The following is a 17,628-nucleotide window of genomic DNA, read 5'->3' on the forward strand; positions in this document are numbered from 1 at the left end:
GAGTATTAGTCCATAATATGCCATAATCTGCATAAGAAGCTGTGTGGATTTTAAAGGGGGGGGGGGGGGGGGGGGGGGGGTTGCAGTGTTATTATTACACTAAATTCTAATCTAATTCAACTCGCACTGTGATTTGCGTATTGTTTCATCTTGTTTCTTTGATTTGCTTGTTTCTTTATTTGCTGAGAAGCATCTGTTGAATGTTCATAGAAAACCTGCATCATTAAAGAGATGTATCTTCTACTATCATTTACTCAGCCTCATGTTGTTTCAAACCTGTGTGTGTGTGTGTGTGTGTCTATATATATATATATGTATGTATGTATATATTAATAGGTAATTTGGGTCTGTGATGTGAATCAGCAGATGTTTTTATATCTCAGGCTTTTCACACCTATATTCTCCAATAGCTCTAATATTTGCATCAGACACTTTAAAGATAAGAAACTGCACTATTTGCATAGTTATGGATTGATAACAATCTCAACAGAAAGCTTGCCATGTCATGAACAGCCACATGTATCTTTAAGTTCTGAGTCATTTCTTTAAAGATCATACTTTTCTAAACATGAATCTGTTTTTTTTTTTTTTATATGTCAAATTAAATGAATGTAGAGTTAAAGTTCAGTCTGTAATCATCAATTTTAATTCTGTAATAATTTACTCACCCTTGCGTCATTCCAAACTGTAGGGCTGCTTTGGGAATGGGATCCCACTGGTCCCATGGGACCCGGTGCAAATCTCGCAGGAGCGGCCGGTAACATTTTTTTTAGCATGTGTCACGCCATCCTGCTTTTGGCGCATAACAAGAATGATTGAGTTACATAAACAATAGGCTTGATTACATTACTTGCCCACTGCGGCACCGCCCCTACTGTCATTTTGCTGTTTTATATAAATAAAAATTATATTGTTCAGTTGGAAAACAATAACTACCATCAAACTTTTTGTTATCTAAAATCTTAAAAATATATTTTCTTGCGCTCAACAGAAGAAAGAAACTCATACATGTTTGGGAAAATTAGTTGGTAATAGTTGGTAAAACTATTCCTTTAAACTAAATAAATGCCCTTTAAAATTAAATTACCATTGGAAATGGAGTCAACTCTGTACAGTCTAAGATATTTGTGGATGGTTTAAAGTTTCCCTCTGGTTTGCAATGGACTATAAATTTACTTGATTTTCATAAATTGCATCTTGTTTGTACTATCATAAATCACATCATAAAGATCTTTTTGTTTGTTGGAGGTTTTGTTCAAGTTCTATGTCTCTAAATGCTCTGTTTTATTTTATTTTTTATACCTAAACAATGTTTGGGTGAACCTTAATGTTGAAAAGCAGGGTTTTGGATTGTTTTCAGTAGCCAAAGCTTACTAGGTGACTTTTAGCATTTTAGGGTATTTTGTATTCAATTAAGGTGGATCATTTCAGTGGAATAACAATTTAAAGTGTGTTTGTTCAGATGTTTGCTGAGTATTCTCTCTGGTGGCTTTTTGAAAAATTATTTGCTCAGCGTCTTGGAAAAAAAGTAATTAGTTTCTTTGCTTAAAAAAAAAAAAATCATTGTGTTTCCTCTAATTTTCATTGGGATTTGTAATACATTGATCTACCTACATCTTTAAAGAACTGTTCTTCAAAAACTTTGTGCTGAGCCAATCTGAATCCAGGCTTTCCTGAAATGAATCTAGCACACAGCACACATGTGGACAAATAGTTATTGTGTGAAAATTACAGAAATGATTGAGTAACATTTTGTTTTTCACTTGGAGAAAAAACTAAATTCCACCTCCATCAGACTCGTTCCTTACAGTGGGCTTGTTGCATATTTAATGCCTTTTTTTGTTTTATTAATATTTGATTTTCCAGCTCCTGCAGTTGTAAAACTTTTTGTGCTGTCTCAGACTGAATTAATTTACAGTCCACCTTTTTCAAAATCTATGATAAAATATTTATTACTATGTAAATGAATGCATAGGAGAAAATAATGGGAAATAAATGTGTTTAAATGAAGTCAAATATTTTTTTGACATATGTTATACCTCTTATCCAAGACACATTTGTGCATAAATGTAATATTTTGTGCTACAGTATAGTCATATACTATGGGAAAACAATGCTCCAGCGTACAAAGCTGAGAATATTGCTACCATTTTTCTATGCCACAATGCCCTTTTTAAATAGGCACATTGTCAGATAAATGCTCTGGAACAGCCTTGGGTTTGAAATCTACTTTATATCATTGTAAAAAACAAGGGTAACTATATGTATAAGTGTTTGTTTCCTAACCAGCGGCTCTCATGTGCCAACATTTATAAAATGTCATATCTAATAAATTATTTAAGTCCACTTTAACTAGATTTCCTTGAGAAATTATTACACTGGTGTTTAACAGAGGCAATAAATTAGCAGCATGGCAATACACTGAAGAGAATTACATTTGCCCTGTACATTTACCATCTGGACATATTATCTAACCTGTTCTCTGCGGGATCACCCTGACATTTGCTGCATTAATTGTCACTGGTTGATGAAAATGAACCATAAGTTATATGATGGTCAATGTACTTAACTTTTGTAAAGTTGTGAATTTGACTCCTTGACGATCTACTTCTCAAGCCTAATTGTGCTGCTGTGTTTTCTTCTCGTTCTTTTTCTAGCCTGTGAACTCATGAATCAGGGGATACTGGCTTTGGTGTCGTCAACGGGATGTGCTGCAGCTAATGCACTACAATCTCTTACGGATGCCATGCACATTCCTCACCTTTTCATTCAGAGGAATGGAGACGGCACACCCCGTGCTGAGTGCCAGCTCAATCCCAGCCCCGATGGAGAGCGCTACACGTTGGCTGCACGCCCTCCTGTTCGTCTGAATGATGTCATGATCACGCTCGTCTCTGAACTCCATTGGCACAAGTTCATCGTTTTCTATGACAGCGAGTATGGTGAGTGACAGTGGGTACAGGTGAACCTATGCCATCTCCAGTCAGGAGGCTGGTTGGAAGTTAATGATAGGAGGGCAAGGGGTGACACTGATGTGAAGGGAGAAATTTACTTTGTGACATGAGCTGGAATTTACGATTCATCATGATATTTTGGTGCATAACAAATGTCAACTTTTTCGAAGCAAAATAAAATAATAATAACAATTAATGCAGTCCATGAGCAATGCTTAAAAAAATATATACAAATAAATAGAAATCCTTCATAGTACAAAGACATTAGCTATGAAGTAAAAATTTTATGTGAGCTGCTGGACTCTAGCAGACTAAAAGGCAGACTGTCAGTTGTTAACAAGCTCTAGTATTGTAGTGTTCTGAAAACCATAACAGTTTTCAGGTTATAAAGTTGGACTTGAATTGCTTTAGATTCCTTCATTGAGCCAGAGATGCTCAGCTTTATGGGCATTTTTTTGGCTATTTGGCTATAATTCCAGAAATGTGTCCATAAGGGTCTATATTACAAAATTGAGATTTATTAAGCTTTCCATTGATATATGGTTTGTTAGGATAGGACAATATTTGGCCGAGATACAACTATTTGAAAATCTGGAATCTGAGGGGAAAAAATCTAAATATTGAGAAGACAAGGGCCACTTGTGCTTTTAGGGGGCACAATTTTAAAATTCATTGAAGTTTATACTTTAAGTATTATTATTCATTCAGTCATTTCTCACCATGCCATGCATCTGGTTTGCTGTAGTGTGTTTTTGGGACATATTCCATTAGGATTTATTGGTGTTAACAAGCCTACTATAGAAGTAAACAAATTTTCAGTGGAGATTAACAGGGCTTTTTCATCACATTATTGAATGTTTTTTTTTCTTTTTAATATATTCCCCAAAAATATCATGAAATTTCAAATATGTGTAAGTAAATGCATTTTGCTCCTTTATAGATCATGTTAGGTGATATATAATGTGCAATGGGAAAAGTAGCCTAATAGTATAATCTATTAACCTCAATTATCCTAATATTTTAATCTATTAAAATCTGTCTTTTTACTTAAGTACCAGATATGGGTGTCATGTCATAAAATATTTGTAGTATGACTGACTTTGTATTTAATGTGAATTTAATAAAAACATTGCAAGTTACTAATTAGCCTGTAACACTTTCATTGTATAAAAAGAGAGCAAAAGAAACTTTACATTATCAAAGAACATCTTCATACCAGCAAGTTCAAGCACTCTCAAAAACTCCTATAATAATCTCTAAAACTGTTTAAACTATGAAATTTATATCTTACTTACATTTGTACATCTTCGCTTTGTTGTTTCTGATGAGAGAATTAGCTTGAGTATACATTCAGCAGGTTTGTCTGAATCCTAACCTGCCTGTAAGATAATGTCTCAAAGCACATTCGCTGATAATTCTTATTCTCTGTTTTCTAGTCCTAACTGACAGTAAAATTAATTTATGAGTTGAAAGGTGTGTTCAAAGAATCTGCGCGTTTTTTGGCATTTTCCCGATAACGCATTCAAGTACTTAACTTACTTAATTTGATAAAACAGATAAGAGCAATACATAATTTGAATCAATAAAGAGACTTTTATTTGTATGCACTCATAACAACAAAAAGCTGTGCTCTTGTAAAATAAAGAAAACAAACAGAGTGAGTTTTCTGCTGTCTCAGTTTCCATAAACTTTCCACTTCACGTCACAAAAATTAACCAAAACTCAACTAATACTTGACACACAGACATGGGAAATATGTCTCTAGAAAGCTTTAAATGAAGTAAGTCATGTCAAAAACAGATATTGTCTGATAAATGAATCCATATGACACCAACTCAAGGTCCAGTCTTTCCCGTCTGAGCTCATTATCTATAACGTGATCACAACCATGTGCAGGCGTGCACTATTCATACTGTAATCATCTATGTGAGCTGTACTAACCTGTAAACGCCCACATCACCTCTGTAAACAAAAGCTGAAGATTCATCAAGTTCTTCTCGGATACTTTTTTTTCCTGGAAGAGGCGCTGAGAGGAATAAACCTGAATTTACCTCGGAAGAAGAATGCGATGTGACGTGCGGCTTGAGCACCGAAGGAGATCATTTCTGACGAGTGAGTCATTCATTAGTCGTTACTGTGTTATTGTGGTAAAGCTTGTACACATTTTAGTAGTTATACTTTTCCCAAACTATAATTCCTGACTAAATGTATGAAATACAATATAATATCAGAGAGGGGAAGTAACAAAGTATAAATATTTCATTACTGTAATTAAGTAGATTTTTCTGGTACTCACTATTTATTTTTCGGACGTTTTACTTTCTCCCATTAAATTTTTATGCAAATAGTATAATCTATATATTTTACTACTTACATTTTCAAAACAGGCTTGTTACCATTCTCTAATAAATGTATGAATCGGTTATTGACTGGCAGCACTTTGATTCTCTTGCATGCTCTACGCCTCCACTAAAGGTTTTGATCAGAGTAATCAGTGCGAACGACTTGAGAATAGAGGTGCAGAGAGGCAAATCTACTGATCTCTTTCTCTCTCTCAAAATGCACAAATGGCCTTACACCCATAGTAAAACTACGATTATTATTTTTTTACTATAATATAACCATTTTCATGAGGGAAAATATGACTCATAAACAGCCTGGATGAGTGACATTTTTTCCCATTCAGGCCCTGTTCTACATGGCGGTTGTTCAGTGTGGATACATTCATTAGCTAACAAAATTTGAAATGTAAGTTATTTTGTATTAAGGCATTTATGTGACATGAAGTCCCATTACCCACGTGACACTAAAACAGGTAGTAGTAATGGCTCCTTTTTAGCCCATACTTTACTTTAAATTGAGGAAAAAATGTGATCAGTACTTCAACTTTCACCATAGTATATTTAAAAATGAGTATCTATACTTCTACTTGAGTGAAGGATGTGTGTACTTTTGCCATCTCTGTATAAAAGTAATATGAATGTTTAAACCATAACAGTATGAATGTTAGAGTGTAAGAATGTTTAAACCAATCTTCACTGTGAAATACTCTGTTCACAGATATATGTAGATGTTTATAACCTGCTTAACAATAATTATTTATTTTCTCAGATATAAAATGTTTTTGTATTGTATAATGCAAACAAAGCATGCTTGTATTTATGCCTACAAAATCAATTAGTGATTGCTAATGTAATAACATATTTGCTCCTGATATCACCATGCTAACAGATGCGTTTTATTTATTTATTTATTTTTTGTGACCAGAAAAATTGAAGTAGCACAGAATCCACTGTATAGCTTAATGGAAGAAAAAAAAAATCTGTGATTGGTGAATTAATTGGTCATTTGTGTCTTTTTAATGAAATGCTTGATTAATTCTAAATGATTTCGTCGAGGTATAACAGTTTGCTAAAAGGGAAGATTATCAGTGAAAAAGAACATACATTTTGATTTCTTCACACAAAACTATCACGTGGCCTCAAATAACTTGGAATATAGTGATTTTTTATTTTTTAATTGGAAAAATAAACGATGACAGAATTTGTTATTTTTGAGTGAACACTTACAAGCATGCAGGCCCAGTTTCCTTTTGTTCCTATCTTATCTTCTTAAAATCCTCATTATTCCAAGCAAGTCTCTTTAGCCCATAGCTCTCTCCTTGGGTTGTTTGCTATGCTAACAGGCTGCCATCACAGATTCAAAGGTCTGGATAAAAAGCAACTCATTTTAATCCTCCAGTCAAAGCAGAGGTCCTTTGTGGTACACATGGCTAAGATCTATTTCAGAAAATATGCAGCTACACTGTGCTTTAAATAGCTCAGCATTTAAGTATATATGTGCTACTGATTTTGGCTTCAGGCAGGTTCTGACAATGGGCTGAGATGAGTCAAACCAACAAACACCCTGGAGCAGGTAAAATCCTTCAAACTGTATCACAGAGGTCAGAGGAAAAGCCCCAGTCAAGACATAAAACATGATTGATGGTGGTGCAGAGCTCTCTGCATTGAGCATGGCATGGCACCTTCCTACAGGAGGACATTCATTCTGGAAGTGTCTCATGGACTGACTGACTATCTATCTATCTCATTCTATATCGTTCTGTCTATATTTGTCAATTATATCTATATTTCTACAGTGAATAATAATGACAAAAATGCAATACAATAAATAATGAAACGTAAAGGTTCTCTGTATTGTTTCATTTACATAAGTAGTTTTAGACAAGTGGTCCAACCAGCTGTTGTGGTCAACTGGGTTGAAAACCTCTTCTTGAGACTGTAATTGTCATGCTTCCTACTGTGAGGAGCCAGAAACAAGGAGACAGTGAGGATTTCATGATGATACATACTTTATGACTACAAATGGAACAGGGAACACACATGTAGGAAACAAGTAATGACATTCAGACTCGACAAAGAAACATCGGGCAGACTACACATCAGTGTTGGGGAAAGTAACCTTTAAAAGTAATTCATTACAATATTGCGTTACTCCCTAAAAATTTAACTAATTAATTCCTTAGTTACGTTTTATAAAAAGTAATGCATTATGTCACTTTTGAGTTACTTTCACGTTATTTTTTAAATATGAGCAGGGCTTGATTGTTTTTTAATATAAGAAGTTTGATTTAAAGCAAATATAAAAGCCCTAAAACACAAAAAAGTGTAATGAACAAACCTCAGGCTGAAGGAATAGTAAATTCACATTTGTACAGTTAAACACAGAAGAAGATTCAACACTCTTTAGCAATAAAAAACAATGAAGCACAATTGTTAGTTTATCTAAAGTTATTTTAGTGTAGCTGAACTGGATCATCAAAGGTCAGCAGCAAAGACGTTAGTTAATAAAATGGGATTAGATACATCTTTGTTATTTAACATTTAATGATTGCAGGTTTCCGTCCTATTCGGAGTTTATTCTGTTATTCTGATGAATGCTAAATCTGAATGGTTTTTTTTTTTTTTTTGCAAGTGGGATGAATGAATGCACATTCACATTTAGTCTAGAAATAAATCATTTTCACACAGCGCACACAATGCTTCTGTACATCCGATTTCTCACAATATGGGGACAGGAGTTTTGTTAGTCAATAAATGGTAAAACAAAATGAACTGGCATCACTTTTTTAAAAAAAAGTAACTCAAATTTTCTTGTAAATTAAAAAGTAACCCATTACATTACTATTTACTTGACAAAAAGTAATCTGATTACGTAACTCATGTATATTGTAATTCGTTACCCCGATACTACACATTAAAATCAAGATATAATGAGGGAGTAAATTAAACACACCTGAATCAAATAAACAAACATAGATGGAGACTAATTTAACTCATAATGAAATAATAAGTACAGGAACATAAACAAATATGGGCTCAATGAAACACAAGGGAGAACTAGAACATGGGGAACAAAACCAGAATACCAGAAAAGTGGCTCAGCTGTTTAAAGAATGTTTCCCCAAATGTGTTCTACGTAAGAAACATTGTGTCTGCATGAACCTTGGCTTTAAATAAATGTCATGTTTGTCGCTGTTTGCTATTAATAATCACAGATTCCCGCTTTTGTCTTAAAAAGAATTGCTTCTATGTAAAACAAGTGAGAAGACTTTATAACTCTCAACTGTAAAGTACTACCTAAAGAATGTATTTTGAGTGTTCACTTGAGAAATATGAACAGCAACAAATTCCAAAATTAACCCCACTAAAAAACATATATATATATATACTGCCAGTAAAAGTTATCTTTGTTTGGCTTATTGTTCTGTAATCAACATCCAGACATTTTGAAATGGACTTGAAAAAATTGACCTCTAATTTTGTCTGTTTGATTATTATTCCTGCCAACTACATTTCAGGCTATTATTTCTAGAAGGACAAGTAAACAGCCTTGAAGGATTGCTGTGCAAAAAAAATTTCATAGCGTTTGAAGCTAACATTATTTATCTCTTTACTGGAGTGAAGAGAAAAATGAAGGACTGTTTTGTAGTGTCTTTCAGACAAATTGATTTTGATAATTAATCTGGTTTTCAATTAAATAATTTCCATGATCTAATGAACAGTGGAGTAAAGTATTTCAGTAAATGTAATTAGTTACTGTACTTAAGTATATTTTTGACTCTTTTGTAGTTTTGCTGAGCATCATAGATATTCATATATGAAATGTGGACATGGCTGTAGTTGATGATGAGGTCGAAACCAGCATGCCCTGTGCAAGTAGGCTTTGACTATTTAAATTTAATTAGCAATATTTTATTTATTGATATATTGAAGAGACTGTTTTGAAGGATATTGTTCTACTTGTGCTCTTTCTGAGTGCATCAGCTTAACTGAAATTTGAGTGTTTGTAGACATTTAAGAGTCTCTTGTGGCAACCCTTGATTTATGACGATTTTGAGGTGTGCAGTTTTGTATTGATTTTAGTAAATAAACATGATTGCTTTTTGCACATATTATTTTCCACTGGTATGTCTCCTAGGTGTTGAGGACTAGGGCATCTTGAGCCTACACTCAGTATGAGTAAAATACTTAAGTACTGTTAAAATCAGACACTATAATACTTTTACTTACAGTAAGTCATATTGGAATTGCTGACTTTTAACTTGTAATGGAGTCATTTTTTGCTGTAAGGTATCTGTACTTTTAATCAAGTATGTTTTGCGGGTACTCTGTACACCTTTTCTAATGAAAGACGAATGGGTGTTTGTTCTTTTTTATTTATTCTGTCATCATTATGTTATTAGCAGTAGTCAGCTTCTGTGTGATCTTAGAGATTACTAACTTTAGTGTGATAGTGGCAGTTTCCTGGCAACTGGTTCTCCCCTGAGCTACCTGAACCCCTCTTTTACAGTATTTTTGTGTATGTTCAACCTCCATAAAGTGAATCTATAATACAACATTTCATTGGGAAAATTATTCTTCCTTATTTGAAAATGTAAGATCGTGGTTTAGGTTAGGGAAATTGAAAACGACAGCAGACATGGAGAAACGGGATGCTATTCGCAGAGTGTTTGTTTCACATTTTGAATGGACGTGATGTTGTGGCCCTACTTGCGACAGGTTTGGGGAAAAGTTTAATTTAAGTTAAGTTTTAATTTAGCGAGAAACTGGGGAGGCCAAAGTCCGGCAAGCTGTGATTGTGTCTACCTTGGTTGCTCTCATGCAGGATCAGGTTAAGGAGGAGGCAAAACTTGCTCAATGGTTTTGTTTTCACAGCATTCCTATGTTTACAGTGGAAGTTTGAGGCAGCTGAGCCGGCGAATAACACATGCCATAACCAAACATTATGTGATTGGCTTACGGGTATTCAATGATTTTAAACTTCAGAAAAGCGCCCCCCACAAGAAAGTAAACGCTTGTCAGTTATGCCCTTCCAGACTCTGTCTACGAAGCAAAGTGAAGTAGCAGAGTTTGGTATTACCAGGCTAATGACAGACAGCCTCACTCCAAAGACATTTGAACTTTTTTTTTTTTTTTTTAAATAATCCTAATCCTGAGAAGATTCCTGACACAAGATTCAAGCCAGAACAACAACCACAAGGTCAAGATCACCAACTCCCTAAGCTATGCCTTCACAACTTAGCTGAAACTGAGCAACAAGCACATCACCCACCTTCAAGAGGAGCTGACACATGCTCAACGCCACATAGACAAGCTGGAAGTGAAAGTTCAAGATCAACTCAAAGCACCCAACAAGAGGGAGCAGGAAAAGGAAAGTTAAGAAGCTCCAAACAGCCTTGGCAGCAGCTCAGCTCGACAAGCAACATGCAAAGGCTGGCCAAAAGGACCTGGTTAACAGACTCCAGTATGCTGAACAGCTACTAAAGAAAGCCAAGAATGACATCAGATACAAGAATGCTGAAATCAGTGCTTTGGAAGACGACTGAAAGGTACCTTGAAAGGTACAGAACTGAAATTGACATTCTGATCCAACAACTAGACGATACCAATGTTGAGCTCTTAATGGTCAGAAAAGAACTCAAATATGCTCACGAGCAGAAACAAGAGCCAAGAAAGGAGAAACATCTCTTAGCCTCATCACTGCTGAGCAGAGCAGAGTCCCATGTCCAAGAACTGGATTATGACAAAAGGCGCGAAGGGTAAAAACACAAAACGTCACCTGCAAATGAAAGAAAACCTCCTATCCAAGCAGACCTTGGAGCTGCACATGGGATTCCCTGCTACAACCGATTCCGACAAACCTACTGTGGTGCACACAACAAACTTGACCTTGAAGAGGATGTGAACTTCAAAAGCCTCTTCCTAAAGAGTCTGCACCCTGGAGTCAGCCATCATCTAGGTGTCATGGCCTGTCCATGCTCCATGACCATCCAACAGTTGCGTGACCTAACACAGAAAATGGCCTCAAATGCAGTGAATGCAGTCACCACGGACTCAAGCCTTGCACTGGACGACACCCAGTGGCATCACAACAGCTATCAGCCCTACTGCTGGAAAAATCCATGGGACCAGCCACGCTTCTCAAGGAACAAAAAGATAAGGTCTACTGGAAACCTAACCAGACATCCAAAAGTAATTGCCTGACTCTTCTAAGACCAACTATAAGATCAACTTACTTTGGGTAAGCAACAACAAAACCCACCTCAGCACCACTCACAGACATGCACATTGCTGAGTTTGCAGAAGAACAAAACAGCTTACTGTCAGAAGACATGGAACAAGTCATGAGACAAATGAAAGAATTCCTTCAAGACAAGCTGAACACTGATGTCCACAAAGTTGAGTCATGCTCGATGTGAACAGTGACAGAATGGATGGTCATGATCACCTGGTACACCACATCAATGATGACAAGCACTTGTTCAACAACCACCCAGAACAAGCAAGTCTCTCACGGCCAACTGTTGATGAAAACACTGAGGTACCAAAGAACATCACCTCAGTCATCCATTCTTGTTAATGGAATCATGTCAGAAAAAAATTATACTCTGCAAACGCTGGAAAATTCAGACCATGTGATTGATAAGATAACATTTGATCTATGAATGGGAAGGAGAAATATACAACACCCCGAGCAAAGACAATATCTAATTGGTTAATACACCATTTGGGAGGTTTAATTACTCAGGACACCATCAAATTTAGCTTTTAGCCTCTTTTAGTTTTTTAGGTTTTGCTTTTAGTCATGCACTTTTAGCTCTTTATCTTTTTGGTCATGGCTTGTAGCCGTGCTTTTAGCTTTTAGTCATAACTTTAGGCCATGAGAAGAAATGCCACCTAGTCTTGCCAAACTTTACTATTCTTTTACTCGGGTTTCTTTTCTTTTCCATTGAGAGTTTTGTGTTCTGAGTTAAGTTTTGTAATGCCGTGTCTCACAGTCTAACCTTGAGTGCCCGTCTAAAACTTCAACCAGCCCACAACTCCTTCAGTCAACGCCCAAAGACTGGTTTCCCAAGATGTCCCTTCAATGACTACCGAACTTCCAGCAAATCAGCAACCTCGGGAAACCCCCTTTTCAGCAAGGATGACAACAAAGGGAAACCCTAAACAAGCAATGCAAGTATCTCCAGATTCTGAGCTGGTGCATTTAATCTGAATTTTTACCTCTTTGTGGAACTCCATTCGAGGGTTAATTAAGTGATTGACGATTGTTCAGGTCTAGGCAATTGTACAGTACATGTTGCTATAAACTTGGGATTTCACATTTTGCGTTCTTTTAAACTCATTTTTCCTTACTTTCTCCCTGCAACTTGTATAAATTTGTTAGATTAGCTTATATGTCTTATATGTTTATATGATTTAGCCTTATTTATATTTGAAAAGAAAAGTATATTGTGTTTTGTGCTTACAAATTAATGTCTTAAACTGCCGATTACTGTGCTAATTAATAGTATTTTCACTATATTTCGGATTTTAATATCAATTGCAGAGTTGATGTTATAAGGCTTATTCAGTAAATCGCTGGCCATCTCAGTGATCAGCTGTAAAACAGTGATTCTGTCCAAATTCCCTATAAAATCTTAACGATTCCCTTTGAGCTAAATTAACCTGTTTCCCTTAAACATTTTATAAACAACAGTAAGCTGGCCCACAGGCCTGTGAAAGTTGGTTTTGTACGCAATTTCTCAATTCAATTGATGTTTTGGTTTTAGCAGAGCAGCCCCAGTGTTTACGAGTGTCCTTTTCTTTTCTTTTCTTTTTATCATGCCGCCTAGTAATGTGTCCTTTTGCTTTATTCACTAGTGTAGGAACTGATAGTGTCTTTCACCTCCTGCTCCACCTGTTCTAAGAAATGATATCATTTGCACTCTTACATGCACACAGACAATATGTTGTTTGTTTAATGATGACTTCTGCCTTTAAGTTTTAACAGTTTTTAAAGGTGCCATATAATGCAAAAATCACTTTTATAAGATGTTTGAACACAATTGTGTGGCTGCGGTGTGAAAACAACCAGCCTATAATGGTAAATATAAATATATATAGACTTTTAAATTAAATGTTACCTCCTGGTGGAATGAAACAAAATCTATCTAGCTTTCTAATCTTTTTGTATTCTAACTGTTTACTTTTATTTATTATGTTATTTAAAAGTCCTTGATACGTTTACTGGGTTTAAGCTGACTGAGACTTATTATAAACTTGTGTATCATTGCTCTTTTGTTGTTTTTGATTGCTTTCCTTCTCCTCCTGATTTTTTTTTTTTTTTTTTTCTGGTTGTCATTCACCACAGTAAGATTTATGAAAGGTATATGTTTTGTATTTGTCTATACTTGTAATGTTCTGGATGTGCTCTTGTGGTCTTCTTTTCAACATTGTTAAACTGCAGTGATTTATGGTAAAATATCTCTCTGTTATGTCAGAACAGGATAATAATAGAGTTTGTGTCATAATTTGCTGCTTTTGAGCGAGATATGATTAACCTTTCTTAACTGGCTCCCTCTTCAAGACAAGCAGAATCCATTTGTAAGTGAGACAGAGAGAAAGAGAGAGACACAGAAGCTTTGTTTTACATTCAGGGTTTGTCTTTGGGCAGTTTATATCCCAGACATTTAATCGAGCAACATTTTCCTGGACTGTGAAGATTTTGCAATGCTGGCATGTGGATCCACTCAACAGCATGTCAACCAAACCCACATCTCGTTTAATAGGACATAAGTATTCTAAGTCTTTCTGTACAACAGGCTGATGGATTGAGACAAACAGAATCATAAAAAAAAAAAAAAAATGTAATTGATTTTACCATCTCCTTGCAGCTGTCTATATATCTTTGTAATGGATCAGATTATTATGTTCATACATGCTCACCATATGCAGAACTAAATAAAAACATATTTTCAAACGTGGTGTGTAATGACCTTTAATGCAAAGACCAAGCATCCAAAGGGTCCATTAATCACAATCTGGGTCAACTTGTGAAGATGTGATTCTAAATTCTAACTGAATTAGTGTTTAATGAGAAATAATTTAGGTCTTCTAAAGTCTTTGTTGTTGTGATTTTAAGTCCTCTGATGTTTAACATTTTGATCTTATTCCTCAGTAATATTCTTCTGAATATATCGTGATAGACCTCCACATTAATTTTGTTCAGCAACATTCTGCTTATATCAAACTCCAGTTCTTGTTAAGAAAGATTTCTTTTATTCAAGACCTCGCTGATTACATCATGATATGGCTGTTGATTTGTTGCATAACCTCATGCAGATGAAGCACCAAATCCAACAGTGAGCCTTTTATTTTAGTTTTCAACCAAATAGTTTCACTACAGAAGAATGTCAAACTGCTCCACTGATTCCCTCCACACCTCCATCACTCGTGTGTTTTTACCCAGTGAGACGGGAGCTTGTATATGCCTTTAAATATATAATTACATAAATAATTACACTCTTTAAGCAAATCCAATTTGTTTCTCAAAAGACTTCTCTCAGATCTTTCTTTCTACAGATTTCCATGTTATTTATTTATATATTCCTGAGACTGTCTCCTCAAGAGAGATTTTTTTATTATTTTCTTTTTTTTTTTCCCCAGTTTGTAGCTACAGCTGTGATATTTAAATTACGATGGTATGGCGAAACTCATCTCTGCAAGAACATACCCTTTGGACAGATCCAGAGACTAAGGCGTATATGTGATTCAGATCAGGATTTCCAGTATCAGTCTTTGGATATGCAGCGGCGTTTTCAACAAAGAGGTTACCAAACAAAAACTCTTGTTCAAGCTCATAATCGAGCCCAATCACTTGAAAGGAAGAGCTTGCTTCAGTCTAGACCCAATAGAGTATCAACACAGAAACCCTATTTTGTCACTCATTACAGCAAGGAGGCTGTCCAGATTAAACACATTATAAAGAAAAACTGGAACATTATTGAATGTGACCCGACTTTACGGGAAATATTCACGGAACCCCCTGGAATCAGTTTTAGGAGGGCCCCCACACTTAAGGACAGGTTAGTAAGAAGTCACCTCCCTGCTCCTAAACGTGAAACTTGGCTTCGTCAACCCAAGGGTAACTTTCCTTGTGGTAATTGTAATTATTGTGAGAATATTGCTAAAACTGACAAATTTATGGATGTTTTTAGCAATAAGACTTACACTATTAACAGTTTTATAAATTGCAATTCTACCCATGTTGTTTATCGTTTAGAGTGTACTTGTGGCTGTTTTTATATAGGCCTTACTAAAAGGAGACTAAGAGACAGGGTAGCTGAACATAGATATGCCATTCGGACTGGAAATATGAACTATCCAATGGCCAAACATTATATAGACGCAAAACATGGGAGTGATTCGACCCTAAGAGTAGTGGGCATTGAGGCTGTTCGCCTGGATGCCAGGGGTGGGGATATCATCAAACGCCTTAAACAAAGGGAGACATATTGGATCTATTCCTTGAGGGCTACTAGTCATCCAGGTCTTAATGAAGACTTTGACCTCTCACCTTTTTTGTAAAAGTTGTGTCTCAATAGGGACAGTGTATTGTTGTCTGTGAATGTTGACTGTTCTTTTAATGTACTGTAATGCCCATAATAATATTTTTCTCCTGTTGCTTTGGAACTATCTTGACAATGAATCCAGAAGTAAGATGGGTAACTAGCCTCTACACATTTATTTGACTTTATGGATATAATTGTGTGGAGTACACTGTCAGGGTAGGGCAAGGAGGAACTCAAGTGCAGACAGGGAATCACAAAACAAGGGGTTTATTTACAAAAAGGGGAAAAACAAAAACCCACGAGGGGGAAAACAACGGCTAGGCCAGAAACAAAACAACTTAACAGGACAGGATTGACATGAAAAAACAAACTCTTAAACACTAACTACAAACAAACACTCACGGTAATACAAAGACTTCTCAAAGGGGGTTACAAGGGTAAACTTCTCACAAGACTGACCAGTAGGAATACATATGTGAAACAATGAACCGACGCAAGACAGAGCACACTAGGAGATCTAAATAGGGGGAACAATCAAGACACGACAGGTGGCACAGATGGGACAATCAAGACACGACTAGGTTAACAAGGGGGGCGGGGCAAGGGAACGAGACAACACAAGCACATGGCCCAAATCAAGGCCATGTGCTTGTACACAAAACATGGGTCTGTCATGATCCTGCCTCAAGACTAGGAAAAATCAAGGACACGAGGGCAGAATCATGACAGAACCCCTCCCTTAAGGAGCGGCTTCCAGACGCTCCTCAAGGGAACATCAAACACGGGACACGACTGACATGACAGACTGGGACACAGACACAAACCAACAAGACATGACAAATAATAACAACGGCAAACATGAGTACACAACAGCAGGGTTGGGGTGACAAATCAAAAAAAACAAACAGGGAAGGGGAGGGGGCGGGACCACAAAGTTCATGGGGGACAGACCAGGGCGGGTGGGAGGGGTAGGAATCTTAGGAGGACAGGACGAAGGCTGACGACGGGGGGTACGGGCAGGTCTGGGTGGTGAGGGGCGGGGAGGGGTCTCGGGACAACTGACAGGGGACATGATAGGAGCAGACAAGGAACGCGGGGCAACACTTACGGGACGCGGGGCAACACTTACGGGACGCGGGGAGACGACAGCTGGACACGGGGGGACAACATCTACTGGACACGGGGGGACAACGGGACACGGGGCCACATCAACAGGACACGGGGACACATCAACGGGACACGGGGACACATCAACGGGACACGGGGACACATCAACGGGACACGGGGACACATCAACGGGACACGGGGAGACAACGGCTGGACACTTAGGACTTCTGGGGACAGGGTCAGGGGACAAAACAGGACTGACGGGGACTTCTAAAATTTGGACAAGACGGGACAAATAATCAGAAAAAGCTTTAGCAGCTAGGACAATTGGCATCTCCTTATGAGATGAGACCGACTGTACAAGAGTCTTTGCTGCAGAGTCGGCCGCGGCTCTCTCCTCCGCTCTCACGACTGCCGACTTGAATACGGCTTTCTTCTTTGCCGCCTCGGGCACGCCAGCGCTCACCGCTGCTGGCTCGGGCACGTTCACCGCCGCTGGCTCGGGCACGCCCACCGCCGCTGGCTCGGGCACGCCCACCGCCGCTGGCTCGGGCATGCCAACGCTCACCGCTGCTGGCTCGGGCATGCCAACGCTCACCGCTGCTGGCTCGGGCATGCCAACGCTCACCGCTGCTGGCTCGGGCATGCCAACGCTCACCGCTGCTGGCTCGG

The 17,628-nt window shown here is 37.4% G+C and overlaps 1 protein-coding gene across 1 annotated transcript in view; it reads left to right on the forward strand.

Moving 5' to 3' along the window:
* Nucleotides 1-2,657: 2,657 nt before the first annotated feature.
* Nucleotides 2,658-17,628, forward strand: part of LOC113082676 (glutamate receptor ionotropic, delta-1-like) — a gene marked incomplete at its 5' end in the record, with an annotated part of 73,898 nt that continues 58,927 nt past the window's right edge. The window contains one exon of the mRNA XM_026254216.1: nt 2,658-2,942. Coding sequence (XP_026110001.1) covers nt 2,658-2,942 — 285 coding nt within the window. The remainder of the gene's footprint in view (nt 2,943-17,628) is intronic.

The sequence above is a fragment of the Carassius auratus genome, unplaced genomic scaffold (assembly GCF_003368295.1).
Source record: "Carassius auratus strain Wakin unplaced genomic scaffold, ASM336829v1 scaf_tig00036686, whole genome shotgun sequence".
Taxonomy (NCBI): Eukaryota; Metazoa; Chordata; class Actinopteri; order Cypriniformes; family Cyprinidae; genus Carassius; species Carassius auratus.